We start from the raw sequence: 25,123 nt of genomic DNA on the forward strand, positions 1-25,123 counted from the left end.
TTGATTGGACAAGAGGCAGTCAATGAGCGCTGATATAGAGTACGACAGCACTAGTATCACTCCGCTGCAGGTGTTTGTCTTCATTGAGTTATCAAAAAAAAAAAAACTGTCTACAGACTTCCCAATTACTTGTTGCAAGAGAAAACATAATCCACATCCCAATAAAAAACAATAAATAAATACACAGCATTAGCTTTCGATTCTTTTGTCACAGAACTTTTATGCATAACTGAAACAGATGTCAAAATAGATCAGCCAGGCTGGACATCCCACCTGAGCAGGTAGTTAGGACAGAACAAAGGAACTGATGGCACAACAGCAAAACACAGCACACAGTTGGATAATATAGTTGAAACGTGTTTTTCTGCCAACTTTAACAAACCTAATCAAAAATAAAAAGTGCATTAATCATTGATTCTGAAAACCACCAGAAATATTACAAGTGAAAAGGAGACTTGAATTCAACCACAGGTTAAAAACATAAAAGCCATGAACCGAGTTGAAAATCAGTGATAAGGAGACAAAATTAAAATTAAAAGGTTAAATTAAAAGCTGCTGGAATACGTTAACATAAAATTAGAAGCTGGGTGGCTGCTCCACATCAGTCCACATTAAGAGTTAACTCTTTCTTAAAAGAAACATAATCCTGGAAACACAATATCCTTGTTTTCAACAATGTGCTGAAGAAAAATAGTCATATATACTACATCTTATTTAGTCTGTCCCACTACTCGCTGGATGAGAGAAAGCTGCAGCTGCAACAGCTCTTCCAGGTGGTCAATCTGTGGAGAAGAAAAACAAGTTTCCCCATGTTTCTCTTTCAAAATCATTTATCTTATAGCTTTATAGACTTTAAAGATTCTATCAAAAAAAAAAAAAAGACAATGTTTTCAAAAGAGTGGAACCAGCTCTGACCTTGGCCTTCAGACTCAAACAGCAGCATCCAGAAGCCTGAGGGTCTGAGATTTAAAAAGAAAACAAAATAAATGTAGTACCGTTCAGTCAAAAACAACAAACAAACAAAAGTCATAGAACAAAGCATAATGTATAAAAAAGAACTATCAAGCCATCATTTAAAAAAGGCAGTCACAGATCATGTTGTTTTCAGGCATGCATACCATTAGTTTTTGTATCCATTTTGCACGGCGGCTCCATTTGTTCAATGATCTTCTTAACTGGATCTTCTGAAAGGAAAACATCATGACTGCTGATTGAATTCAGCGCTTGCTAAACATCATTAACCATCTTAGGTTTTTCTCGATTAAGTGATTAAACAGTCCAATTAGAATAAAATCAATGATGTATGTAACCATGACCTGCGCCAATATTTCCATTAATTTGCATGTTTATGAACCGCTTTAAGCAGAGCAATATTATCTGTACATGGATTTTATGTTGAATGAGTGACATAAACGGAACTTTTGACCAACCATGGACTGACACTGCATGAGTGTTTCTCTTCTGCTGGTTAGTCCGTGGTGCCGGCTCTGTGGTTTTGGTTGTAGCTGTTATATTTTCCAAACTCTTTTGTGTTTCAGGTATGGACTTAGACTTGGAGCTGTCCGGTAGAGCTGCAATGCTGCTAGGAGCAGATGTGCTGCTGTCAGTTTGGTCAGGCTTGGTGGCAGCAGTGGATAGGTGAGGATTCATCTTGGCCTGGGCCTGCAGTGCATCCGAGATCATGGCAGTGACATTACCCCCGCCGCTCTCAGCAGGCAGAGTGAGGGAGAGCACGTTAGCGGAGCCATCAAAGGACTGGACAGTGGCAAGGACACCATTCAACAGCAGGCTCTTAAACATTTGATGCACTGCCTCTGGCCACTCTGCAGGGAAGTGTTCCTTACCTGGAAACAGAAGAGGGGAATAAAAGTGTATGAGGAAGTACAGACAGATTTTATTTAAAGGAAAGACTTGTTTCAAGTTTGAAATCATTTCAGGGAACAAGAATGACGATTTTCTTACCAGTGAGGGTGCAGCGAGTGATCTGAAAGGGGAGCTGCAGTAGATGCTTAGTGATAGGCAAGATACGGGAGAATGGCACCTTCTCAGTGTTTCCATAATCTGCATAGATGACACTCAACTCATTCTCGCCGACCTCCAGGACCACTGCACGGTACCACTTATTGTCAGCTGGAAAAAACAGGAGTTGCAGGGACGTCACATTAATGTAATGGCAACCTTCTGAGTGCCAAAATAAAAATTATATTAAATATTCTGACAGGAATTTATGTTGCAATAAACATCTAAACTTCTATATGAAATGAAATGCAATATTAATCATAAAAACTTGGACTGCTGCAGGGCTCAAAAATGTAGTCGACAAACTTAATAAACACAAAGTTTTAATTATTATCTAATCTGTTTTTAGGCTCAAGGGTAAATTATTTTCTGGTTCTTGCCTGTCTGTATGTGATCTGAAGGCTGTGCAGCTTTTATTTGTTAATTATGATTGTAAATGAGAAGCCTCTTGGTTTGGGACTGTTGGTTGGACAAATGTATCAAATGGCAGATGACATGGTTGGTTGAGTGAATTCGAGGTTTGATTCCGGCTTTTTTTTATCTTTTTCTTTTACAAACGACTAAGAGGACCCTACAGAAATAGCTGCCCTTCAAAATTGATAAGCTTTTACCAGTTAGGACCCTGCAGAGAGCACTGAAAACTCTATTAATCAGACCCTGTTGTTAGCTTTGGAATGTATGTCAGGCAAAAGTCTTCTACCTGCATACTGTGTGTTTAAAAAACAGCTGCTCCTGTGCTCGGCTACTCACACGCTGTGTAATTATTTCTACAAGCAGACGGCAAATTACCAGCTTAGGTCTGCAAAGCAACAACTGCAGGTGGGGTCTGAAGCTCAGTCAGAGAGCAAACTTCAGACCAGGGTACAAGAATGAGAGATGATAATTCAGGGCAAAAGACATTGTCTGAGTGTGTGTGTGTGTGTGTGTAATAGTTAATAAAGGATCAGACGGTCTCTTGTCTGTAATCATTACACAATGAGTAGTAATGTGAGTAGCTCAAGTGACGGGGTTTTCCCATGTGGAAAGTATGAATTAACCTCTGGATGCAACTGCCTCTTAAACCATGATATGATGTCACTACTGTTCCACCTAGTGGGAGCCGCAGACATTTTCAAACAGACCTCACTAAAGATCCTACAGGAGAACTATGAGGAGTGATGCCTTATATTTGACCAGTTGGGTCAAGAAATGCTATTTAAAATTACATCAAAAAAAAAAAGGTTTTAGATTTTGCTAAAACTGTCTGTATTTAGTATCACATGTGAAATGGATTCAGACACCTACTTGGATTGTGTATCATTCAGAATTGACCTGTCTGCCACCCAGTGGCTTAACAGGGTCATGGCAGCCCTTACAAGCAACCTGAACACGGCATGTTCCATTCTGCACTTCAGTAGTTAGGATACCTTTGCATCTGTTCAGTTGTCATTGTTACAAGATATATTCACATTATCTGCCTATTCAACTGTGGCACCATGTATTATTGAACAATAAGAGGTTCCTCACCAGAGAACTGGGCACAGCAGGCAGCTCCAAGAACTGGTCTGCTCAGGACAGCAGAAGATGAAGAGATCTGCTTGTTGCTGCAGTAGACGGCGAGCTCCATCATCACCTCCTGAAGTTTCAGCTGGTCCACTACAGATCAACACACATCAGAGGTGGGACAAAATATCAAAACAGCAATTTTCACCCACATATTGTGATGTATCTGTTGCGACCTAGAAATATTTGTATGCAATTCAATTTGACAGAAGAAAGCACACTACACTACAAGTTAGAAAGTACTGTATATAATATTAATTCACATTTGTTTAAGAGAGAGACGTAGATGGTGATGTAGATGGTTGGGGTCGTGGTCAAGAGATGAATGCGCATGTATGCCGTTTTTGTTGTGAGGACCCGATGCTTCTTATGAAAGATAATCATAAAAAAATACAGCACCAGGAAGAATAAAGTTGCCAACGGAAGACAGAGTCCTGGTCTTTTCATGGGTGCAACATATCATTTGCTCAAAATATATAATATACATCACAGAATCGCTATATTGGGCTCTTTATTGCCTTATCAGCTTAAAATTTCGTATTACATCATATCCCATCATGAGTTATCCTGTGATTCCCATGCCCCAAACACGGAATTGACATGTAAACTTCTGCCAATATATTCGTCTTATGACAAACAAGAACGACTGAGGGTGTTCTGACCTTGGCTGAGACAGAGAAGGTAGAAGAGACACGGGTTAACGATAGCTGCGATGTAAGGCTGAAAGTTCTCATTCAAAGGCAGCTCCAATGTCTTCCAGTCGACATGGAAAGATGGAGCTGAAAAAGACACAACTTTAATCAAGCTCCTAAATTTAATAAACCATTGCATTTCATGTTAAAGCCCCAACTGACCATCTGACAGTGCTGCTGTCTGTCCTTCACTTGGTGTCTCTTTGGCTCCTGTCTGGTTGGAGGCTTGTGCTTCTTTTTGGATATTCTTGTTCTCTTCTATTTCTTCTTGTTGTTTGTCTGCAGGTCCTGTGGCTGCAGGTGTTTCTTTGGGAAGCCCTCCCGGAGCTTTGGCTAGTTGCTCAGAAATTAAGGCTGCTGCCACATTCTGCCCTCGGCTCTCCAGCTCCAAGCCATAGCCTTGTTCAGTAACAGAGAGGACACGTGCTGAGAGCTGCTCGCCATCCACCAGAGTCTGGAACCACAGGAGGGCTTCACTGCTCCACTCTGATCCCTGGGGCTCCACACCTGATTTAAGTATTTATTTTGGAAGATAAGTCACGGTCAAATCCCCAATGAAAAAAAAAAAAAAGACTCAAGATCTTCTTTTGGCAACAAATAAAATGAACTCTACCTTGGAGCCAGCAGTGAACTGACTGGAAGGGCAGATTCAGGAGTTTGGATGTAATGGATCTTAGATGGTTCTTTTCCACTTTCATGCTATAGCCGTAGTCCACAAAGTTAACAGACACTTTGTCTTCAGACAGCTCTTTTACCATGGCCCGATACCATGCTCCATCACCTGGGGGGCAAATTATGGCTGTCTTTTTATTCATAATTCAAACACAGAGCCATAAATTCGTGCTTTGACTTAATGAACAGACATGACAGACTACACGATGGTACCCGACTAATCATCACGACTGATGTGATGACGTTGGAAGCAAGAGGGGCTGGGCTAGATGACCTCAAAGAAGACTGTAAAAATAGAAAGAAACGCTGTGGTCGCTAGAGCTCGGCATACTTTTCCTTTGTCTCATAGTTCCAATCTCGCAGCACCAACTTAATCCTTCGCCATTTTGTTTGTTTAAGCACTTAGTGCTCTCATTGGTCATCAGCACTGACGTAATAAACACACTGTAGAAGGCAGAAGGATATCAAACATGCTAGACTTTCTATCACAGATGTGGCCTTGATTGTCTTTCACTATGACACTACACACACACTACAGGTTCTGAATCCCTATACGTCTGATGAATCAGGCTAAAACAATACTTTTAATGTGTAGTCTGACCTTGGTATAAATCTTGATAGAATCAAATATCACAAACATAAACTACCCTTTTCTAACTCTCTTGTTTTAACAATAGTTCTGGTGAGTTGACAGTTTATCTCAACCTGAGTTACAGCAGGATATCTCACCAGGGAACATGGCGCAGCAGGGCTCTCCAACTTTGGGCTCAAAAGCAGCAGCCTCCGTTTCACAATGCTGCTTCAACTCAGCCCCGAGCTCGATTAGCCTCTGATGGTCTGACAAACAAACACAAAACATAAAAAGTTAAACAGTCAAGTGGCAATTATATTACTTTTGAACACTGGGCTGTACGATGTTCATTACAATGTGAAATAATCCTTCTGAAATACTCCACATCAATAATGTGCAAAATAATGTTCATCACTATCCTGAACAATCATGTTTAGTATTTATATCCGGCTTCATCTCCTGAGGGTACAAACATACCTGTAGGATTGTTGATGCGGCAGTAAAACTCTCCAGGGTTCTCCACAACGCTAGCTAGCAGCGCCACTGTTCGGCCGTCACGCGGAAGCTCAGTATGAAACCACTTCAGAGGCTCACAGGCTGGAGGAGACACTAAAGACAACATTTTAACGTGCATATTTCGAAACAAGCTTGAGATAATTGTAAAAAAACAAACAAACTGAGATTTCTGTAAAAACTCCCCACCTTTGGGTTCCTCAGCAGAACTTGCAGTCTGGCTGACCTGCTCTTCACTGCTGGTGATAACAGGAGCAGGTGCAGGTGCAGCAAAACCAGCAGAGGTCAGCAGCTCCGCCACATTAGCCTGAGGATCACTTGACTCATCAATCATATCTACTAAAGCTTTGCCCTCGTGCGCTCCCTGGATCTCAATACACAGTATTCTGTTTGATACTCTTCGCTGCAATGCCAACACACAATCCTTTGACCAGCTCTCTCCAACAGCCGTTACCCCTGGAAAAAGCCAAAGACAAGATATATATACCGTATTTTCCGCACTATAAGGCGCACTTAAAAGCCTTATAATCCGGAGCGCCTTATATATGGATCAATTGGTTAATTGGTTGATCCATACTGGTTGTACACGGCGCTCAGCGACACTGACTCGGATAATGACGAGAGGGAGCCGGGCATGTTGGATGCCGTACTCGCCCAACTGTTCAATTCGGACACTGAAGAAGAATTCGAGGGATTCGTGGATGGGGAATGAACTGAAAAAGTGATCTTTACGTGTTATACGTAACTGAACAATGTTGAGTTACGCACTAACGTTTGAATTAGCGGTATCAGACTGTGTTTCTTTTACGTGTTTACAACTGAACAAGGCTGGGAGATATTGTGAATATGCACATTAACGTTTGAACAATGTTGAGTTATTGTGAATGCACAATAACAATTTCGAGAGTTACTATATTGTGAATGCACTAACGTTTGATTTAGTGGTATCAGACTGTTTCTGTTACGTGTTTATTGAATCAGGGAAAAGTTCCCCTCCACGTTTGGGAGAAGAGTGAACAAGGCTGGGAGATATTGTTAATATGCACATCAACGTTTGAACATCGTTACCATGGGAGTGAACGGAGTTGTCAGAACGCTTAATAAAGTTTGACTTTATCTGACTGTTTTGTTGACATTCCCTTTAGCACAGCTCCAACTAGTGGATGCATAACGCAACCCCAGTCAAACGTTTGACTGCAGTGTCTTCTATTCTATGTGCCTTATAATCCGGTGCGCCCTATATATGAAAACAGTTCTAAAATAGGCCATTCATTGAAGGTGCGCCTTAAAGTGCGGAAAATACGGTATATATATTTTACTTCTGCACAAATTCTGAAGTGTGGTTTGATAGTTTTTGGGATTTTCTTTTTTTCTATTTACTGAATTACCATTCTACGGCATTCAAAGAGCCTGTAAGAGGGTGCAACATTGACATTAACTGTGAATGTTTTCAAATAAATAAAAAAATACAAACAGGTGAGGTATTACGGATGGATTTGCTACCATAAAAAATTAAAATCCATTTCATACGTTTTTGAGTGTTTGTGATTACAAGAATAACAGGCACTTGAATAGAGTGCTTATTGACTCTAGCAAAGACAAAACCACCTCATGGTGAATTTACTTTCTGATATTATCATATAAAATATCGGTTAGGCTGATCTGTGTTGAAAATTTGAATAACTACAGTATAAAAGGATAATAATAAAACAGTCTTTAATGGTGACTCATTATAGAGCTATGAATACATGGCTAGAGTTCTAGACATTGAAAATGAGTTTCACAGTGGATACCTGCTAGGCCACAGGGCATAGCCTGCATGGGCAGGGCCAGTAGTGAGGTGCTGATAGGCCGCAGGTAGGCTAAATCCACCTCCTCAGAATTTCCAAAATCAAGGTAACCGACACAGACGCATTCCTCCGATGAATACGCCAGAACTTTAGCCCTGTACCACTGCTTGTCCTCTGGAAACACAGAGGACAGAGATTGTGTTTATAAAGCCCTTCTAAAGATAGAAACTAATCTGATTTGATGGGGACAATTTTTTTTCCCTTTGTTGAATGCAAAAATGTTTTAACCAGAAGAAACACAGCTATGTATAATATGTGAGTAGACAAAACAAAAGTAATACCTGGAAAAAAACTAACAACGTACAGGTTTTTTTTAAATGTGTTTGAATAGAATAGACATGTGACATACTGTCATTGACCAAACTGTCATGTCTTTTAGGGTTGTATATTCTCAATCTCTATGTATTTATGAGTTGTACCTGAGAACTGGGCACAGCAAACTGTGCCAGGGGCAGGTCTGAAGTTTTGAGGGGTGGAGACCTGAGCGCAGTGTTCCCTCAGCTGCAGCTGTAACTGCTGAATCACTCCTGTGAACCAAACACTCTCCAGTTAAAGATATTGTATCAAAGGCCAGAAGTAAAAGATACATGTTGAAGAACACGTGCTTCCTACCAGCATTTTCAACCTTCTGCACAATAATTTCGTTGGGTGACTGGATGTGGGTTACCACAACAGAGAAGGAGTCGCCCACTGCCTGGGTCAGCGGCTCAGGAGGTTGAGCCCAGGTGTTGTCGTCCGTCCCATCAGAGCGACTTTTAAAGTTTTCAAGGGATGCAGTCACCATGGCATCTAAGAAAGTTTACATTTTCTGACATGAAGCAAAACATTCTGCACTAACTTAGGGCACAAAGGAGTTGCTCAACCCTCCACAGAGAAAGCTTGTGCATTTCTCAAAACACTGAATGCACAACAAAACTAACAATGTGTTCATAGTTACTAAGTTCTTTAATTCTAATTTTGCTTGCTCTCCAAGCCAACTGTTTAAGATGCCTCAAGAAACCCTCCTAAGTTTGAGTGTATATCAAATGTTTAAGCATCTTGGGCCATATAAGTGGATGTCTGATGATTCTCTCCAATTTTCTTATCCCTGAGGTACAGACAAAATTACACAGAATGGTTATATAGAGTACACATGAAGCTAACTTACTTATTTCTTGCTCAGTTGGTATGTTGCCTGTTTCCTCTGCTGCATAACTATGTTTAAGGAGAAAAGAGCTCAGCTTCATTCCTAAAAGACAATGACAAGGTTTTTTTTAATGGGTTCAACCTTTAAAAATCTTGTACCTGTGTTTAATGACCAAATCCTTCCATAAACTCCCTGTGGTGTCTGTGACCTACCCATGGAAAGCAGGATATCCACCTTATGGATGCGACCATTCTCCAGTGTTTCTACCAGTTTTACTGTCACAATCTTGCCGGCCAACATCTGTCTCACTGCCATACAGCACTCCCTGGACCAGTTGCCACCGACTGATACCACACTGGCAATACAGCACTCCATTGCCTGGAAGTAATACATGTAATTGTTACAGGATAACTCAAGCATTATTATTGTCATACAGGATCCTAAAAAAATGCTTTGCATGAGAATTCCCCCTTGTCCTCTTCCATTTTACAGCATCACAGACCTGATTGAAAACAGTTATATTTTAGCTTTTAAAACTTCAATAACAAACTGGTGAAGATCAAACTGCACAGCTGAGGTGTGGGAACATAAATAAACCTGGAAACAGTTGGCTGCACTTGATTTTAGGTAGAGCTTTGAACAACAAAGTTTCTTGTTAGTTTATCAATAAATACCATTTACTTTAACATTGTAGACTATGTTTCATTGGTCCACAACAGACATTTCAATAAAATAAATTTCAATTCGCAGTTTTAACTAGGAATGTGCACAGTAAGTCCACCAAACTACAAATTTCATCACCCCTGCTTATCCTAGGCACAAGGATTACTTGTTGGTTACATAAATTAATAATTGAACAAATGTAAGCACACATGCAGGTTAAATTTGCCTAAGCTGCAAAACAGCCACCTGATCCTGACCGTGGCTGTAGCCACAGTGTATGAGCCTGCTCTCCCCACTCTACTGCCTGGTGGTAAAGCAGCACAATGGATGGATGGCATCTCAAAGGAGCAGTGCTCTTTTTGACGGAGAATATGCCATGTTCACAATGCATGTCGCGAAAAGGCCACGCTTCAGTGATAGTTGTTCATTCTAAATCATATTTGTTAACTTTTATTTACTAATTTGCAGTCAGGCTTTACGGGAGAATGTGCCATGTTCATAATTCTTGTTGTTAAGTGCTCCACATTTCAGCTACATTTAAAACAACCATCAATTTCCTTATTGACGAATGTAATTTACTGTTTCAAATAGCAATGAAAAAGGCAACACAAAATATGTTGTTAGCCAATGTTAAGCCCAGTTAGATGAAATTGTGCTCAATTTGACAGTTTTCTTTCTTTAATTTTACCTTTAGACCAACAATTCATATTTCTGTTTAATGAGTTTCTAGGAAAATGGCTAATTTTAACAGATGGAGAAGTGCAAGGGGGTGAGTAGCACAGCGATGCACAAGATCTGCGTGAATTTACTGTGCACTTACGCATGGACAATATGGCTGGATATTATCAGCTAGGGGCTTAATCCTCTCCACAGGAACATCCTCTTCATTACCAAAGTCAATGTAAAGGATATTAGCCGTCTTCTGGTCAGCAGCCAAACTCTGAACTAGGCCTCGGTACCAGTTCTACACATTGAAAATAGAGCTTCAGATAAGTGGTATTTATAAAGTTTGCACTAAAGCGCAGGGTAAAACTTGAGTTTCTTGATAATTGCTTGAAAAAAACCTCTGCTCACCATGTCACTGGAGAACTGCACGCCACAAACCTCTCCGACACAGGGCATGTATGTTGTCACTGAGGGGCAGCTGTACATTTTCTGAAGCTCTGTGCTAATGTTTTGAAGAGCTTCAAGCAACTCTGGGCTTTGGGCAAGGAGGAAAAACCTCCCAGGGCTGTAGAACTCTACTAATGATGCCTAAAACCACACACATTTGCAGTAAAGAGACATTCACTTTTGGGTTATTCCAATTTTTTACAGCACAGACAAAATGGCTTTGTTGTACCTGTATTTCTTTTCCATTTATTACTATAGTCATGGGCAAATCCTTTAAATAGACCCTCTTGAGGCTGGATGCGTCATCATGCTTAAAAAAATACAGGGGTTAAACATAGTACATGACAAAAGGTCATAAGTCCATTACACTTAAGATTTCAAGACGGAAATCTTCAGTTTTAGGTGCATTCAAATATTCAATTTACCTCTGACAGGAGCAGGCCAGCTCTGTCTGCTGTCACAGGTGAAGCTGAGGTTTCCTTTGGCTTCTCTCTTCAGATAAAGAAAAAAATCAAAGTGAGTGTGTGCATTTAAAGGCATACTATAATCATCCCAGCCTTTGCAGCTGAATCACAAGGTGTTTTTATTTTAGCATTAACAAAAAGTAATCACAGTTGACAGTTTGTGCATCTCAATATTGACCAGTGATGGAATAACAGGGTAACTAATGATACAACACAAGGCCCACAATAAGGTTAATATCATGATACACTGATTCTGTAATAATTGATAGATTGCAAGATAATCATGCGATGCTATATCACAGAATCTGATTAACTCAATGATATAAACGTCCCCTGAAAAAGGTAAGTGTCGTATTCATGTATTAAGTCACTGCAATTTGGAGGCTGTTTCACCTCTTATCACATGCTATCGTTTAGTTTCTTTTGACTGCTATCCAACATTATCCTGCTGCCATTTTTTCTTCCTTAATCCCCGAGTCAACGTTTGCCTCAGACAATTCCCTCCCTTTAACGTTACCCTCATTAATGTCATAAACGCCACTGTGAGAAGTCATGAAGTGGTTCAGTGTGTCATTTGGTACTTGTATCCATACAAGTATATATCCATACTGTATCCATATTTTGTCCAACCCCTAACATTGAGCCAGCTTACTGTGCAGGTGCTGGATCAATGGGCTTGCATATGTGTCTGTGTGCCTTCCAGTCTTCAGTTTGGCACACCACAGAGCAGTAAGGCGTCTTCTTACAGCGCTTGCACCTAAAATTTCCTTCAAAGTGATTTTTTAGCTCATTAGAAACAGCAAAGATCAGCAAAGCAATAGAAAATATCTTACCACAGATTGAACAATTGGACCAAACAGGGTTTATTCGGACCAGAAAAACCCAGGACAACATTCGATGAACGTTGTAGATAATCAGATATACAACACAGAACAAAATTCAGGCTCTGGTACTGAGTCTAGATGCCTAAAAAGGCTTTTGATTCTGTGAGATGGGCCTTTCTAATCTCATGTGATGGAAAATGAGGCTTCAGACTTTCATATATTTTGGAATTGCCCTGATGTGATCCCATTTTGGTAACACATTATTTTTTTTACAATATTGTATATTGCAAGGTTTAAAAAAAGTATAATGTTAATGAGAAAAAAAAAACACTAAGTAAATGTTCGAGAATTTTTAACGCAATGATTTTACGTACAATTTCTTCAAAAACGTCCATAATACTACAGAAACTTAAAAGACCCTTTTTTTAGTTATAAACTTAATGACTAAAACATTACCTTGTTGACCACAGTAGTTGCAGAAGTATACAGTCAAAGCTGGTGGCATGGATCCTAACAACTATGAAAAAAGATTTAAAAAATAGAAAAATTAGCAAAAGCTCCTTAGATTAAAAAAAAAACCTTGACATGACCATGCACAGGTGATATGATGTATAGACTGGTACGCACTGGAGACTCATTCATGATAACTGGCGTAGGTAAAGGACCTGGAAAAAGAAAAGAGTGATGATTATGGTGAATTAAATTAAATTAAATTAAATTAAATTAAATTAAATTAAACTAAATTAAATTAAATTAAATTAAATTAAATTTTTAAAAAAAATGTTGTTTTTTTTACAATAACTTAATTGACCATATTTAGAGACTAATATATTATTTAAGTTTTATTTAAAGTTGTCCGAATTAGAAAAAACAGCAGATGTTCCAGGCAAGTTACATTGTTTATTTTGATACACACAATACTGGCTAGTTGTGTGATTTGAGGGACATTTTTGTTACCGTCTCCAATGGCTCCTGAGGCCGGGCGCACAGGTGCTGCATCGGGCGTGGTGAACCTCGGAGGAGGCGCTGCGGTGGAAAGAGCCATGGGGCTCGACGATGGTTTCCTCAAGGGCAGGTTAGGACGAACCGAGTTAAGAGCAAAAGGATGGTGCATGGCGGCAGCTGGCAGCAATGGTTGACAGGACAGTTTATTTTTACATGATGTAGGCTTGAAAGCGCATTCAATTTTAACACTTTATAAGTACGGCTTTCTTAGCTAGCTGAATGCACGGCGGAACAGCCAGCTAACACCATGGACACTTTACGGTGAAAGACAAGTTAGCCCGCTACCGCGTTTCGCTATTAGAAAGTTTACATAAATGGCTATATTTGAGCGAAACTTACAACAACAAGCTGATATAACGTTATTCTACGTGATATGACTAAATTCTAAACACAGACAATTAAATAAATCTTTTTTTTTTTGGCTCTACTTTTCATTGACTATACTGTACCTGAATGCACGTGTCTGTCACTGGTCTGTAAAGGAGAGAACGTAGTGCACATGCGCAGTAGGCTCAGTTAATGGTGTCAACATACGAGAAAGAAATTGTTATTCCAAGTATGCTTTTATCTGAGAATATTATCAAAACAACTATTTTTAAATATAAAGTGTTAACAGGTGAAATGACTGCCAATTGTTTAATCGTTAATTTTATTTGTCATTATTTCTGTTTATAATTTAAATTATTCTCTTTTTTTTTTACTTTTTTCCACAGTATGTCTGAGAATGTCTGTTTTTTCCCCCTATGGCCATGACAACTATATAGGCCTTAAAATAACAAAAGCAATGCATTGGAGTAATGACTGAAAACAAAAAATCTAAACATAATTACCTTACAAAGGTGTGGTGGGGACCTTATTGTATTCAAAGCATTGTGTGGCCTTATTTCTGTAATTGCTCCACCCTGTGTGTTCACATTAACATTTCTATAATGAAGGCTCACATGACCCATCTAATCAAGCCAGATCTAGAGAACTCAATAATCACTACAATAAAACTTTACAAACACAAAATATCAGCTTAGCTCAATTGGCAACTTTGTCTATCATTAGAAGCATTAAGCCATATCCTTAAAAGAAGATACATTATTCAATATTTAGGAGGGGGAAAAAACATGTTATTATAAATTTTTAAACAGAAAATTCGCATATTGTAATCTCAGTTTATTTTATTTGCTAGCTATTGCACCAGTTGTGTTATTAAACCAGCACTAGGGGCAAAAATATTAAGTTTATATCATAATGTTCTCTTATGATTAATAATAATACTAATATAATAATTACTAATAATACTGTGGAGAACCAAAGGTTTTTGCTTAACATTTAGTCGACTTATCTGTCTTCGACTTCTGTATTATTTGTACATTTATTTTCTTTGAAAATAAATTAAAAACTGCAGGGATTTTTCCTAACAATATGATCGAATATGATGAGTTTATCATTTAAAGTGTATATATAACTTTAAGAGAAATTAAGGTTTGTTTTTTACAAAGTGCTGATGAACAAACTGAGTACCGGATAAAACCGGTTCTAATGTACTGAATGTGTTTTAATCACAGGAGAGTGTAGTCTCGTTTATTTTTTTATGTATGAAGAAAAATGTTGCTCGTCACATTTTTTTAATATTCTAAAAAAAAAAAAAAACTACTTGCACTGTACACTGTACCTGTCGTGTGGTGACGTCAAACCTACGTCATTTCTCGAGGGCTGTCATTGGTCCACACAGCCTTCATCGTTTCTCTCGCAGTGGCCATATTTGTTGATGTGTCATATCAAAGTGACTTGTTGGGCTATCAGCTGGTGAGGCAGAGAGCTCAAAGTTCAATATTATTCCGACCACAACTGCACATTGAGCCACATGATGGGGTTTTCGCATTCGGTGGGTGAAAATATTACAATTTTTTTATTCGTCATTCATGTCAGATGCTAGCTGAAATGTGAGCGGATTGTTCTTATAGCACAGCACTTATCAATGTTAGCTTAGCTTAAGCTTAACCAGTGACTCCACACAGCATGTCAGTCTACATTTTAGCGTTAAATCTATTGGAAACATCCTCTGTTGGCCTGCTGTGTTGTTGCATGTGCTGTGTGATGTGTTGTTCCCCAATGTCTGGTCGTGGCTACGCGAGCAGCTAACGTGCTAAAGTCGAAATTAGCAGGGCTGACGATAAATAAAGTATTGTAAAACGGCAGTAAGTACAAATGGCACATCGGCCTGGTACTCACTATCTGCACAGTCACCAACCAAGGGTGTGTTTATATGTGTCTGGCTACTGACGGTGTCTACTTTCGACAGTGATATGGCATGACACCTGTCACATCTACATCACTTGTGTTTGTTTTAGCTGCTGTGCTTTCACTGTCTTTACACTCATGACCTCCTCCATTGTGTTGCTGTATGTTGCTGTGTGTTGCTGTGTGTTGCTGTATGTTGTTCTGTGTTGCTGTGTGTTGCTGTCTGTTGCTGTGTGTTGCTGTATGTTGCTCTGTGTTGCTGTGTGTTGCTGTGTGTTGTTCTGTGTTGCTGTGTGTTGCTGTGTGTTGCTGTATGTTGCTGTGTGTTGCTGTGTGTTGCTGTATGTTGTTCTGTGTTGCTGTGTGTTGCTGTGTGTTGCTGTGTGTTGCTGTATGTTGCTCTGTGTTGCTCTGTGTTGCTCTGTGTTGCTGTGTGTTGCTGTATGTTACATTAACAACTGGATTATGGTTAACACAAGGCTTTCAGGTCTTGCAGTACATCTTTAAATTGCAATCCTTCATTTGTGTAAAAGGGCAGACTGCTACACTCATGGAGATGTTTTAATATCACAATGTGTTGCAATTGTGTTGCTCTGTGTTGCTGTATGTTGCTCTATGTTGCTGTGTGTTGCTGTGTGTTGCTGTGTGTTGCTCTATGTTGCTGTGTGTTGCTCTATGTTGCTGTGTGTTGCTGTGTGTTGCTGTGTGTTGCTGTGTGTTGCTCTATGTTGCTGTGTGTTGCTCTATGTTGCTGTATGTTGCTGTATGTTGCTGTGTTGCTGTGTGTTGCTGTGTGTTGCTGTATGTTGCTGTGTGTTGCTCTATGTTGCTCTATGTTGCTGTGTGTTGCTGTGTGTTGCTGTGTGTTGCTCTATGTTGCTGTGTGTTGCTCTATGTTGCTGTATGTTGCTGTGTGTTGCTGTGTGTTGCTCTATGTTGCTGTGTGTTGCTCTATGTTGCTCTATGTTGCTGTGTGTTGCTGTGTGTTGCTGTGTGTTGCTCTATGTTGCTGTGTGTTGCTCTATGTTGCTGTATGTTGCTGTATGTTGCTGTGTTGCTGTGTGTTGCTGTGTGTTGCTGTATGTTGCTCTGTGTTGCTCTGTGTTGCTGTGTGTTGCTGTGTGTTGCTGTGTGTTGCTCTGTGTTGCTCTGTGTTGCTCTGTGTTGCTGTGTGTTGCTGTATGTTGCTCTGTGTTGCTCTGTGTTGCTGTGTGTTGCTGTGTGTTGCTGTGTGTTGCTGTATGTTGCTGTATGTTGCTGTGTGTTGCTGTGTGTTGCTGTGTGTTGCTGTAACAACTGGATTATGGTTAACACAAGGCTTTCAGGTCTTGCAGTACACCTTTAAATTTCAATCCTTCATTTGTGGCTAGGCTAATTTGTTTATTCATGGTTCTCATGCTTTGAGTGACTACAGAAACTGTGTTTGTATAATTTACTTTCTCTGAGGAAACTCATCCATAAATGTTGTTCTTAAAAGCAAACATTAGAATGAAGCAATATAATCAGTATTAAAGTTTATAGCGCAATCCCTGTATGGACACATATTTTGATCAGTTGTTGCTCTTTGAAGATAAGAGAAACTCAGCGAGGTTATCGCCCACACCTGTGTAATTGTATGACGTTCTGGGCTACAAGGTCACACTCAGGTGTTGACAGGACCACACCCCTTGATGTGTTTTAACACAAGTAAGTATGTATGAACGGCATGTCGGGTATTTGTTTCTTCAGGTAAGAAGTACAGATGTAAATCGCGCGAGAACTAACATGAGGAAATATGAGGCTTATTGTTGGGATTATCAGGGTTTTTCCTGTCTCGACACAAAAAAACTAGAAGAAACCTGGAATTTATGGTTGTTCAAAGAAAAACTTGAGTCACATGATTTATAAAAACCCAAACAGTTTATTGGTCTTGCTTGTAAACTAAGTATCAATCTTTCTCCGGTGTCTGCCCCTCCCCTTGTCTCCAGCAGATTTGAACAAGAGAGGGACCGAGGAAAAGCCTGGTCCTGCTTCAGATTCAAACATGATGGAGGGATCAGAGGCTGAATCTGTGTCACAGGGGTTGCAACCAGCAGACCTGCTTCGCAACAGCACATCTAAACTAGAAGATGAGCCGCAAATCTCTCACAACAGTGCAGATGGGGCAGAAAAGCTCAGTCAGGCAGAAGATGAAGCTCAGCTTGACAGCGAATTAATCAGGACTAAGACAGATGTTGACACGGACTCAGAGACGAAGGCGGCGGCTCGAATATGCAGTCAGGAACGTGTAGATGTGAGCGAGCTGGGTGCTAATACCATCTGTGAAAGCAGTTCTATTGAAGGTGGGATGCCTATACTTTTAAATGAGGCTGGTGGAGCTTTGGGAGCCCAACTCACCACTTTGAATAATGTGGAAGAAAGCTCTCCATCTGTTCTTGAAGGGACCATAGAAACCTTTTTGACTTTAGATAAAGTGCAGGATTCTGATGCCATCTCTTCAAACAGCATGGAGCAGCCATCAGTCTCGGCCACAAATTGTTCCACAGAGCCCTCACCTGCTGATGAAAGCGTTTCACCCTGGAGTCCTTCTTCTTCCGTCCAAAGCACTTCCAAAAATTCCCCAACGGACTCCACAACCACCTCTGGGATCTCTAATGGCCCGTCTACCCCCAGTTCCGATACTGTCAGCTTCTCTCCCGCTTCCAGCCCGCAAACCAACACCACAGCCCCCTCGCACGCCTTTTCAAGTCCGTATGACACTGATTGCAGCCGAAAGCTTATATCCCAGATCCAGCGCTCGCTGTCACAGGAGTCACTGCTGGATGAGCTGGAGTCTGAGCTGTTCTCTTGTCAGCAGCCTGAGGGGGAGAATGGAGGGGAGAGGAAAGGGAGCATGCCTGTCAATGGACTCTCTCCAGACCAGGAGGTCTTTGAGAAGTGTGTTCAATACAAGTATGCACAGCAAGAGAAAGCTATTCAAAGGTAAACTGTTGTTTCAGTGGCACACTAGACCAGCTTCATCACATAACTTTGCAGCTATTGCTATTTGTACAGTTGTAAACTTTCAATACAGCGTGTCACCTTAGCAAAAGGTTTATCTTTATAATAACCGGATTGTTTTACTTCACCTTAGTTGCATTTAATCTGCCCTCATTATGCTTGCACAAAAGAGTAATTGTTTTTGCACACATAAAACCTAATGTCTAAATGACCCAAAGTAACCCACAATTATTTCTATTATCCTCTGTTGTTTGGCCTTTATAACAGTCTGAATTCTTCAGAGCTCTGTATGATCTGAGTTGTATGTTTGTGTGTTTGTCTTTGTGTGCTGAATTTGAATGTACAGGTTGCTTGAAGAGAACAAGAGGCATCAGGATCTGATCCTGGGGATCTGCTCAGAGAAGGACAACATGAGGGACGAGCTAAAAAAGAAGGCTGAGACAGAAAGGCTGCTCACGTCCACTATTAAAAAGGCTAGTTTTGTTTTCTAAAATCTATTCCCATTGTTTGTAATCTGAGGGCACTGACTGATTTTAAGCATAAATAGCTGATGTAGCCTTCAACTACCCCTCGGTCACCATGAATGTCTCTCCAGGCTATATTCAAACACTTATTTGGAAACAATGGCAACCTTTTATCTTTTGTTTTTCATGAACAAGGAAGTGCCCCATTGGGATGGACTGTCTGAATTCCTGCAAAAGGGCCAGACATTAACTTCTGCTCATTATTATTATAATCATATAGCACACATATATGTTAAAGTTTAGGGATTGTGAAGGAAAAGCTTTGCCATATAGCAGACGCACAGATTAAAACAAACATGGTGGCTTATCAGACTCTTTTGTTTTTTACGGTTATTTTTGCCTTACCTTACTGTATTTCACACTGAGAAACTTCACAGCTGAAATGCACTGATATTATTTAGGTGAAGAGAAACAACCGATCATTTAGGGTACCTTGAAATATGTATTAAAGTAGATAAACAGGTTATTAAAGATATATTTTAATAGCAGGCCTACTAGTCATTCTTTTGATTTTGATCTCCTAAAATAAAAAAACAATGTGGAAAAAGTTTAAAACGGAAAATTCAAGGAACTATTTCCTCTCATAACAAGGCTGCACTTCTTTTGGAGGCCAAATCAGAGGACAAATGGTGTCACATTGAAGCTCCAATCAAATCTGGATTCTAGCCCTGTGCAGCTGGTAATTAGGGAAGCCAGACAAAGCAGCCTAGTGCGAAGAAGAAAAGGGACACAGAGCTCTGATTACTAGCATTCAACATGCATCATTTGCATGAAAGGCTGCTTTTATTTATGGGAGTTCTGTGTTTAAGAGTGTCTTTATGTTTGTGTGACATATCCTTTGATTTAGAAAGCTCTACCATCTACATAGCTCTTTAATTGATTGGATCTCATTTATTCATTGCTTCAGGAGGAACAGTAATTGAGTCAGGCCTTCTAAGAACCGTTTTGTTTGTTTAAGCTTTGTGCAAGCAGAAGGGTGTAGGAGGAATTTCACATACATCCAATGTATGCTTTGCTCCTTTTTCTCTTTTTCCACCACAGTTCTAGGCGTACTATATTAAATGTCTACTACTTGTGCTTATTCTGAAGCAGTTTAAAAAATAAAAAAAATAAAAAGTGAACTATAAAATAAAAAAACTTTCAAATAGGGCCTAATTTATCTCAGACAAAAAGATTAGAGGAAAAATGTCTCTTACATGTCATGAAAGTCACATGTTGCCGAAGGCTGAAGGGCTTTCCAGTACATTTCAGTCATATTTTGCAGAAGAAGTATCAGATTTGTAGGACAAACTGCATTCCTCTCTTTGTGCCATCTAGATGTATTTGGCTCCAACATTTTGCGTCAGGCATCATGCTGTGTTGCAGGTGTGGCAGAGGCCTGCTGTTCAATACATGTTGCCCAACAAGTTGCTAACCCTGTCTGTATACTCCTTGTCTCTACAGTTGGAGGGGAGGGTTGAGGAGCTGCTAAGAGAGCTGAAAGAGTCGCGGGACAGACTGACCCACCAGGATCACGTAGCTAAGGCCGCCCTCCAGCAGATGCAGAAGGAGACGTCCTACCGGGTAGAACAGGTAAAACTGGAAGCCAAATGCAAGTAGAGTCTTTGATAAGCTGGTCATAGCAGCTTAGTTTCACCCCAGCCTGATCCTTATTTGCATGTCTGGGCCTGTTTCATTTCAGCACTACAGCAACCTTATGTTGCTGAACTGACCGATTACATCACCATGGTTTTACTTAAAAATAAGATTATCACATCCAGTCCAAGGGCAGTTCTTTTCTCTATTTTTTCTATAATAGATTAACTGAATTTATGACAAGAAAAATGAATTTCAGACTTTGCAAAAAATACTCAAAGGTCTTAAGTTTTGTCCCCCCTCAACATGGATTTATCCATCTATCTATCCATCCATACCCAGTACACTCTGTTTGATGTTACATTTTGTGCTGTGATGTTATATCAGGTGACTCCCAGTGGAACATATCGTAATCTGATTCTCTGAATATGAATATAGGACAATAACGTTATCTATCTAGATGTTTTAGGGGAAAAGGTAATTGTAGCTGCATGCTCTTCCATTAAAAACATTAATAAAGACTAAAATTACTCAACTCACCATGCCCTGCTCTTCAGTTTTTGAAAGGTAGGCCTACACATGGAAAGCAGCTTTCAACAGTCACACACACAAATAAGTTCTGCTTGTTTGAATGATTATGATGGGATGAGACTTTTAGACACGCGTTGCCAATTTCCCCTGCCTTTAAGCATTTTTATTCACATGGGTTTGCTTATTTGTGTGCATATTTTTCTTTCAAGTTTGTTTTTATAGACCCCAAACGTTGCTTGGGAAGTAGTGTATACCAGTGTCAGGTCCAGTTTTGTGCGTACACTGTGCTGAGAAATCAGACCCGAGTTCTTGTGGTCAGAGAGATGTCACTCAGGCCGCAGCTCGACAAAGAGAAATGAACTGCAGTGAACTCAAGGCTATTAATGATGACTTCACACACCACAGCACAGCACTCTGCTGGGGCTCTGAATCATACATTATACATAAAACATCAGTAAGATTTATTTGAAAATACAGTGTATACAGTGGAACATTGTCTTTCAATGTTTAATTTGAAGAATCTTTGAGACTTCTCTTGACAACAATGCTGCAGCCAGTTGCTTAGGTTAAGACCGCATTTTCAATATAGCGACCGGCATTAAAGGTCTTAAGAAGTCCCCTTCAGTCATCAATTTTTGACATCACTGAGACTACATCCATGTTTTAAATGTCTATGATGAAGTAGCACATTTGGTACAATTGAAACATCCACACATCAGCTACTGTTTAGATTTTACCATAACTCCAGACATCATCACTCCGATGTGTGTGTCTGCAAATCAACATGCTTTCTAATGCCATCCATTTTATTTGTGCCTAAAGATAACATCTCAATTGATTAGTGAAATGTTAATTAAATGTGAAAAAAACAGGACCGTGTCCCTCTTCTTCTTGTGAAGTGTCTCTATAGAATTTGCTCTCCTCTAATTCATCATTATCACTGCCAGTCATTAGCTCCTACTTTATTTGATTAAAATGATTGCCTAAGCTGAGAATAACAAAAGTAAAGGTTACTAAAACTGAAACTGGCTAAAAAAAAAAGCAAGTCTCTTTAGTTTCCTTTTGAAGTTGTTCGCACAAAACCAGCAGCTAGGTGGGTGGTCATGGAGTTTGCACATAAAACTCTTGTTATTGCAAATGTAATCACTTGTTAAGTGAACAGTGTGGAAAAAAGCCAATTTTTCATCCACGAGGTCTGCACACCTGGCTGAAACCATGTAGGGTACTTCTCTGTTGACAGTTTTGTCACACTTCACAATTTTTTAATTTCATAGTTCAGTGAACAATGCAAGGTACATTTGGCACTCAGCTGCTCCTTTAAGCCCTTTCTCTTATATCAGTCCTGCCTTGTGTTATGATGGTGACCCAGTCCTGAGCTACTTTCAGCTTTCAAACATTTAATGTGGTCATCTTTAAAAAAAAAAAAAAGTCCTTCTTTTTTTTAACTTCCACAATATGATTCTTGATCATACAAAAAATACATTTTTATTTTTAGATACACAATACACAGCAGCTTGTATAGCTAGATGCAGTTTCTTCTTACTCCTCCTCCTCCTGCTCTCCTTCATGTTCACCTGTCAGCGCAAGCAGTAAGGATTTACCACAGGAACAAAAAGCTCTTAACCAGAAAGTCAGAAATGGCCATGAGCAATTTATTGGCATGAGGAATGAACACAGCAGTGTGAAACCTGAGAAGAAAACTGAATGAAGTGTCCCTATAGAAGATGGATTAATCTATTCTCTGCACTAGCTTCTCCTGTGTGAAGTATTGCTGCTAGAATAACATTTCAGTCTACATTTTATAGATGAACAATGAATTACTTATCCAAGAAAATCAGTTGATCATGAACTGAATTGATGGGTTTGTGTTATTTTGTTGGTCTTTCATAACTTATATTTTATATATATATATATATATATATAATCATGCTATCCACCGTGATATATTTCTAAGGAAACTTCACCCTCTTCTGATCTTTATGGAAATGTAAAATGATAAATGACCCTGATTTCAGGTGAACAAGAAGTCAGAAGAGGCGCGTCAAGAGAAGGAGGCCATGGTTATGAAGTACGTACGGGGGGAGAAGGAGGCCCTCGACCTGAGGCGGGATAAGGAGAGTTTAGAGAAAAGACTCAGGGAAGCCACCAAGGAGGTAGACCGCCAGGCGCTGCGAGGAAACCAGCTGGCTCAGGAGAAAGGTCGACTGCAGCAGTTGCACGAAGTGAAGGTAAATACTTTTGTCAGTTTGAAGTGCCTTTTGGGAAGCATCTTTTCTAAAAACCCTTTTACAGGCTGACATAAAGTATCAACAAATGTTGTGGCTTACCAGGTTTTATTTCAAATGGAGGAAAAACCACCCTCGTTGTCATGTATTTAATGGAGCATTTCACAATGTCCTCTATGTGCTAAGTCTATTGATTATATATTAATTTGACACATTTAAAATGTACAATGCTATGTGTTTCATTAGTACTCAGCCAAAGACCTTTTTGCTGTTCAATCTTCTGAAATTGTTTGGGTTTTGTGTTCACAGGAAGGCGAAGTTAGCAGGCTGACCCGTGAAGTGGAAAAGTTGAAGGAAGAGGTGAACTCGCATCTGATCAAGGTCAAATGGGCCCAGAACAAACTGAAGAGCGAGGCAGATGCACACAAGGTAATCAAGCTTAGATCATTCTGTAATTATTTTGTGTTAAATCTGTTGCTTATGGAGCGATCATGTTGTGCTGCAGGAATGAATCGACTGCAGACACATTTAAATGAAATAACAAACAGTTTAAAAATAGCTGGATGTACTCATTAATATGTCTGACACGTTTGTCTACATAAAGTCCTTTCAGCTTTCATAATGCAGTGTATAAGTTGCCCACATCAGCCTGAAAGAACATACTTCAATTTCTGGTTGATATCTGTATTAAGTGTCATCACCTTGTAGTTAGTCAGAGCTGTGTGCTCTCCTCTAAGTGCTTCCAGGATATAAATGACCCCCTTTAGTCATTTTATCTGCAGAGGCTCCACAGAAAACATGATTAGATGTGTTTTTTTCATTTATTTCAGAGGCGAAATGAAATGGGACGAAAGTGGTGCAGTAATGATCCTGCAAGGAAATCATCATTAACAATGATTCTATTTTTGAAAAAGTCTTATCACAAAATATTGCTTTTATTTTTAACCGCCTCCAAACAAATACGCAGCTATAAACAAAAGGGAAAGCAGAAACTGTGTGGGCGCTGGAGGCCGCGGGAGATGAGTCACTAATGTTTCTGTTTGTGTGGTAGACTTGTGCGCGTTTAAATCACTCCCTACTGTTGTATATATGCATTTCCCAGAAAACAAAGTCATAAAACAAGAACCTTTTACAAATCATTGTTATGGCTTCTTACAGTACTGGTTCCCTTTGAAGCAAAACACCCTTTTTTTTTCTTCACTTTCATAATCCTAAAAGTGTGTTTATACAACTCTGTGTGCAGGAAACTAAAGACAAACTGAGAGAGACCACGTCCAAGCTTACCCAGGCCAAAGAGGAGACAGAACAGATCCGCAAGAACTGCCAGGACATGATCCGAACATACCAGGTCTGTGGTATTTATCACATAGATATTTAACGTTTGCTCACATTCTTGTGCCTGAGCAAACTTTCCTTTCTGTGTCGGAGAAACTAAATGTTTGACTGGAGATGTTTGCATGGACATGATTCAGATAGATAGCATGTTTTTCTTTGCTGCGCCAACGTTTTGTACTCATCAAAATCTTAACTCAGTAAGCCTACTCACTGAATCAGCTTATATGTGCCCACATCCATCAGGCTCATAAATGACTGATCTGTGTTTATTTGTTTTTAACACCACTCTTTTAACCTCTCATAATAATTATTTATGACCTATTTATCATGCTTTTAATACAGCCGTGTGTGTGTGTGTGTGTGTGTGTGTGTGTGTGTGTGTGTGTGTGTGTGTGTGTGTGTGTGTGTGTGTGTGTGTGTGTGTGTGTGTGTGTGTGTGTGTGTGTGTGTGTGTGTGTGTGTGTGTGTGTGTGTGTGTGTGTGTGTGTGTGTGTGTGTGTGTGTGTGTGTGTGTGTGTGTGTGTGTGTGTGTGTGTGTGTGTGTGTGTGTGTGTGTGTGTGTGTGTGTGTGTGTGTGTGTGTGTGTGTGTGTGTGTGTGTTTTCTTTGTGCGTGTGTGTGTGTGTTTTCTTTGTGCGTGTGTGTGTTTTCTTTGTGCTTAGCTGTGTG

General features: G+C 39.8%; 2 protein-coding genes across 4 annotated transcripts in view; one reads left to right on the forward strand and one right to left on the reverse strand.

Annotated features, from left to right (window-relative positions):
• Positions 1-200: 200 nt before the first annotated feature.
• On the reverse strand, positions 201-13,560 carry tdrd1 (tudor domain containing 1). The gene is made up of 26 exons (XM_020651211.3): positions 13,504-13,560; positions 13,007-13,171; positions 12,677-12,714; positions 12,506-12,566; positions 11,878-11,992; positions 11,187-11,253; positions 10,991-11,071; positions 10,723-10,902; positions 10,469-10,612; positions 9,198-9,363; positions 9,007-9,087; positions 8,472-8,648; positions 8,279-8,386; positions 7,803-7,973; positions 6,199-6,465; positions 5,974-6,105; positions 5,655-5,762; positions 4,867-5,034; positions 4,416-4,760; positions 4,224-4,340; positions 3,526-3,654; positions 1,963-2,130; positions 1,431-1,844; positions 1,119-1,184; positions 916-959; positions 201-782 (listed from the first exon to the last, which is right to left on the reverse strand). The coding sequence occupies exons 1-26, from the start codon at positions 13,553-13,555 to the stop codon at positions 711-713; spliced, it is 3,636 nt and encodes a 1,211-aa protein (XP_020506867.3). The 5' UTR covers positions 13,556-13,560; the 3' UTR covers positions 201-710.
• A 1,212-nt stretch (positions 13,561-14,772) lies between these two features.
• Positions 14,773-25,123, forward strand: part of ccdc186 (coiled-coil domain-containing protein 186) — a 29,290-nt gene continuing 18,939 nt past the window's right edge. For 2 of the 3 annotated variants that reach the window (XR_002278520.3, XM_020651215.3), the window contains exons 1-7: positions 14,773-14,930; positions 17,257-18,247; positions 18,612-18,738; positions 20,233-20,361; positions 22,911-23,123; positions 23,430-23,549; positions 24,364-24,468. Coding sequence is in view for 2 of the 3 variants with exons in the window: in XM_020651215.3 (XP_020506871.1) it covers positions 17,310-18,247; positions 18,612-18,738; positions 20,233-20,361; positions 22,911-23,123; positions 23,430-23,549; positions 24,364-24,468 (1,632 nt within the window). In the remaining variant the exon portion in view is untranslated. Of the gene's footprint in view, positions 14,931-17,253; positions 18,248-18,611; positions 18,739-20,232; positions 20,362-22,910; positions 23,124-23,429; positions 23,550-24,363; positions 24,469-25,123 lie in introns of all 3 variants that reach the window. The other variant, XM_065949476.1, reaches the window with a different exon arrangement.

Source organism: Labrus bergylta, chromosome 21 (assembly GCF_963930695.1).
Source record: "Labrus bergylta chromosome 21, fLabBer1.1, whole genome shotgun sequence".
Taxonomy (NCBI): domain Eukaryota; kingdom Metazoa; phylum Chordata; class Actinopteri; order Labriformes; family Labridae; genus Labrus; species Labrus bergylta.

Excerpts from the sequence above, each read along its gene's own strand:
- tdrd1 (XM_020651211.3), bottom strand. The coding sequence starts at position 13,555 with ATGTGCACTACGTTCTCTCCTTTACAGACCAGTGACAGACACGTGCAT. Across the intron at positions 11,993-12,505 it reads CAACTACTGTGGTCAACAAG|GAAATTTTAGGTGCAAGCGC; the intron begins GTAATGTTTTAG and ends ATCACTTTGAAG. Across the intron at positions 4,341-4,415 it reads GACAGCAGCACTGTCAGATG|CTCCATCTTTCCATGTCGAC; the intron begins GTCAGTTGGGGC and ends TGTCTTTTTCAG.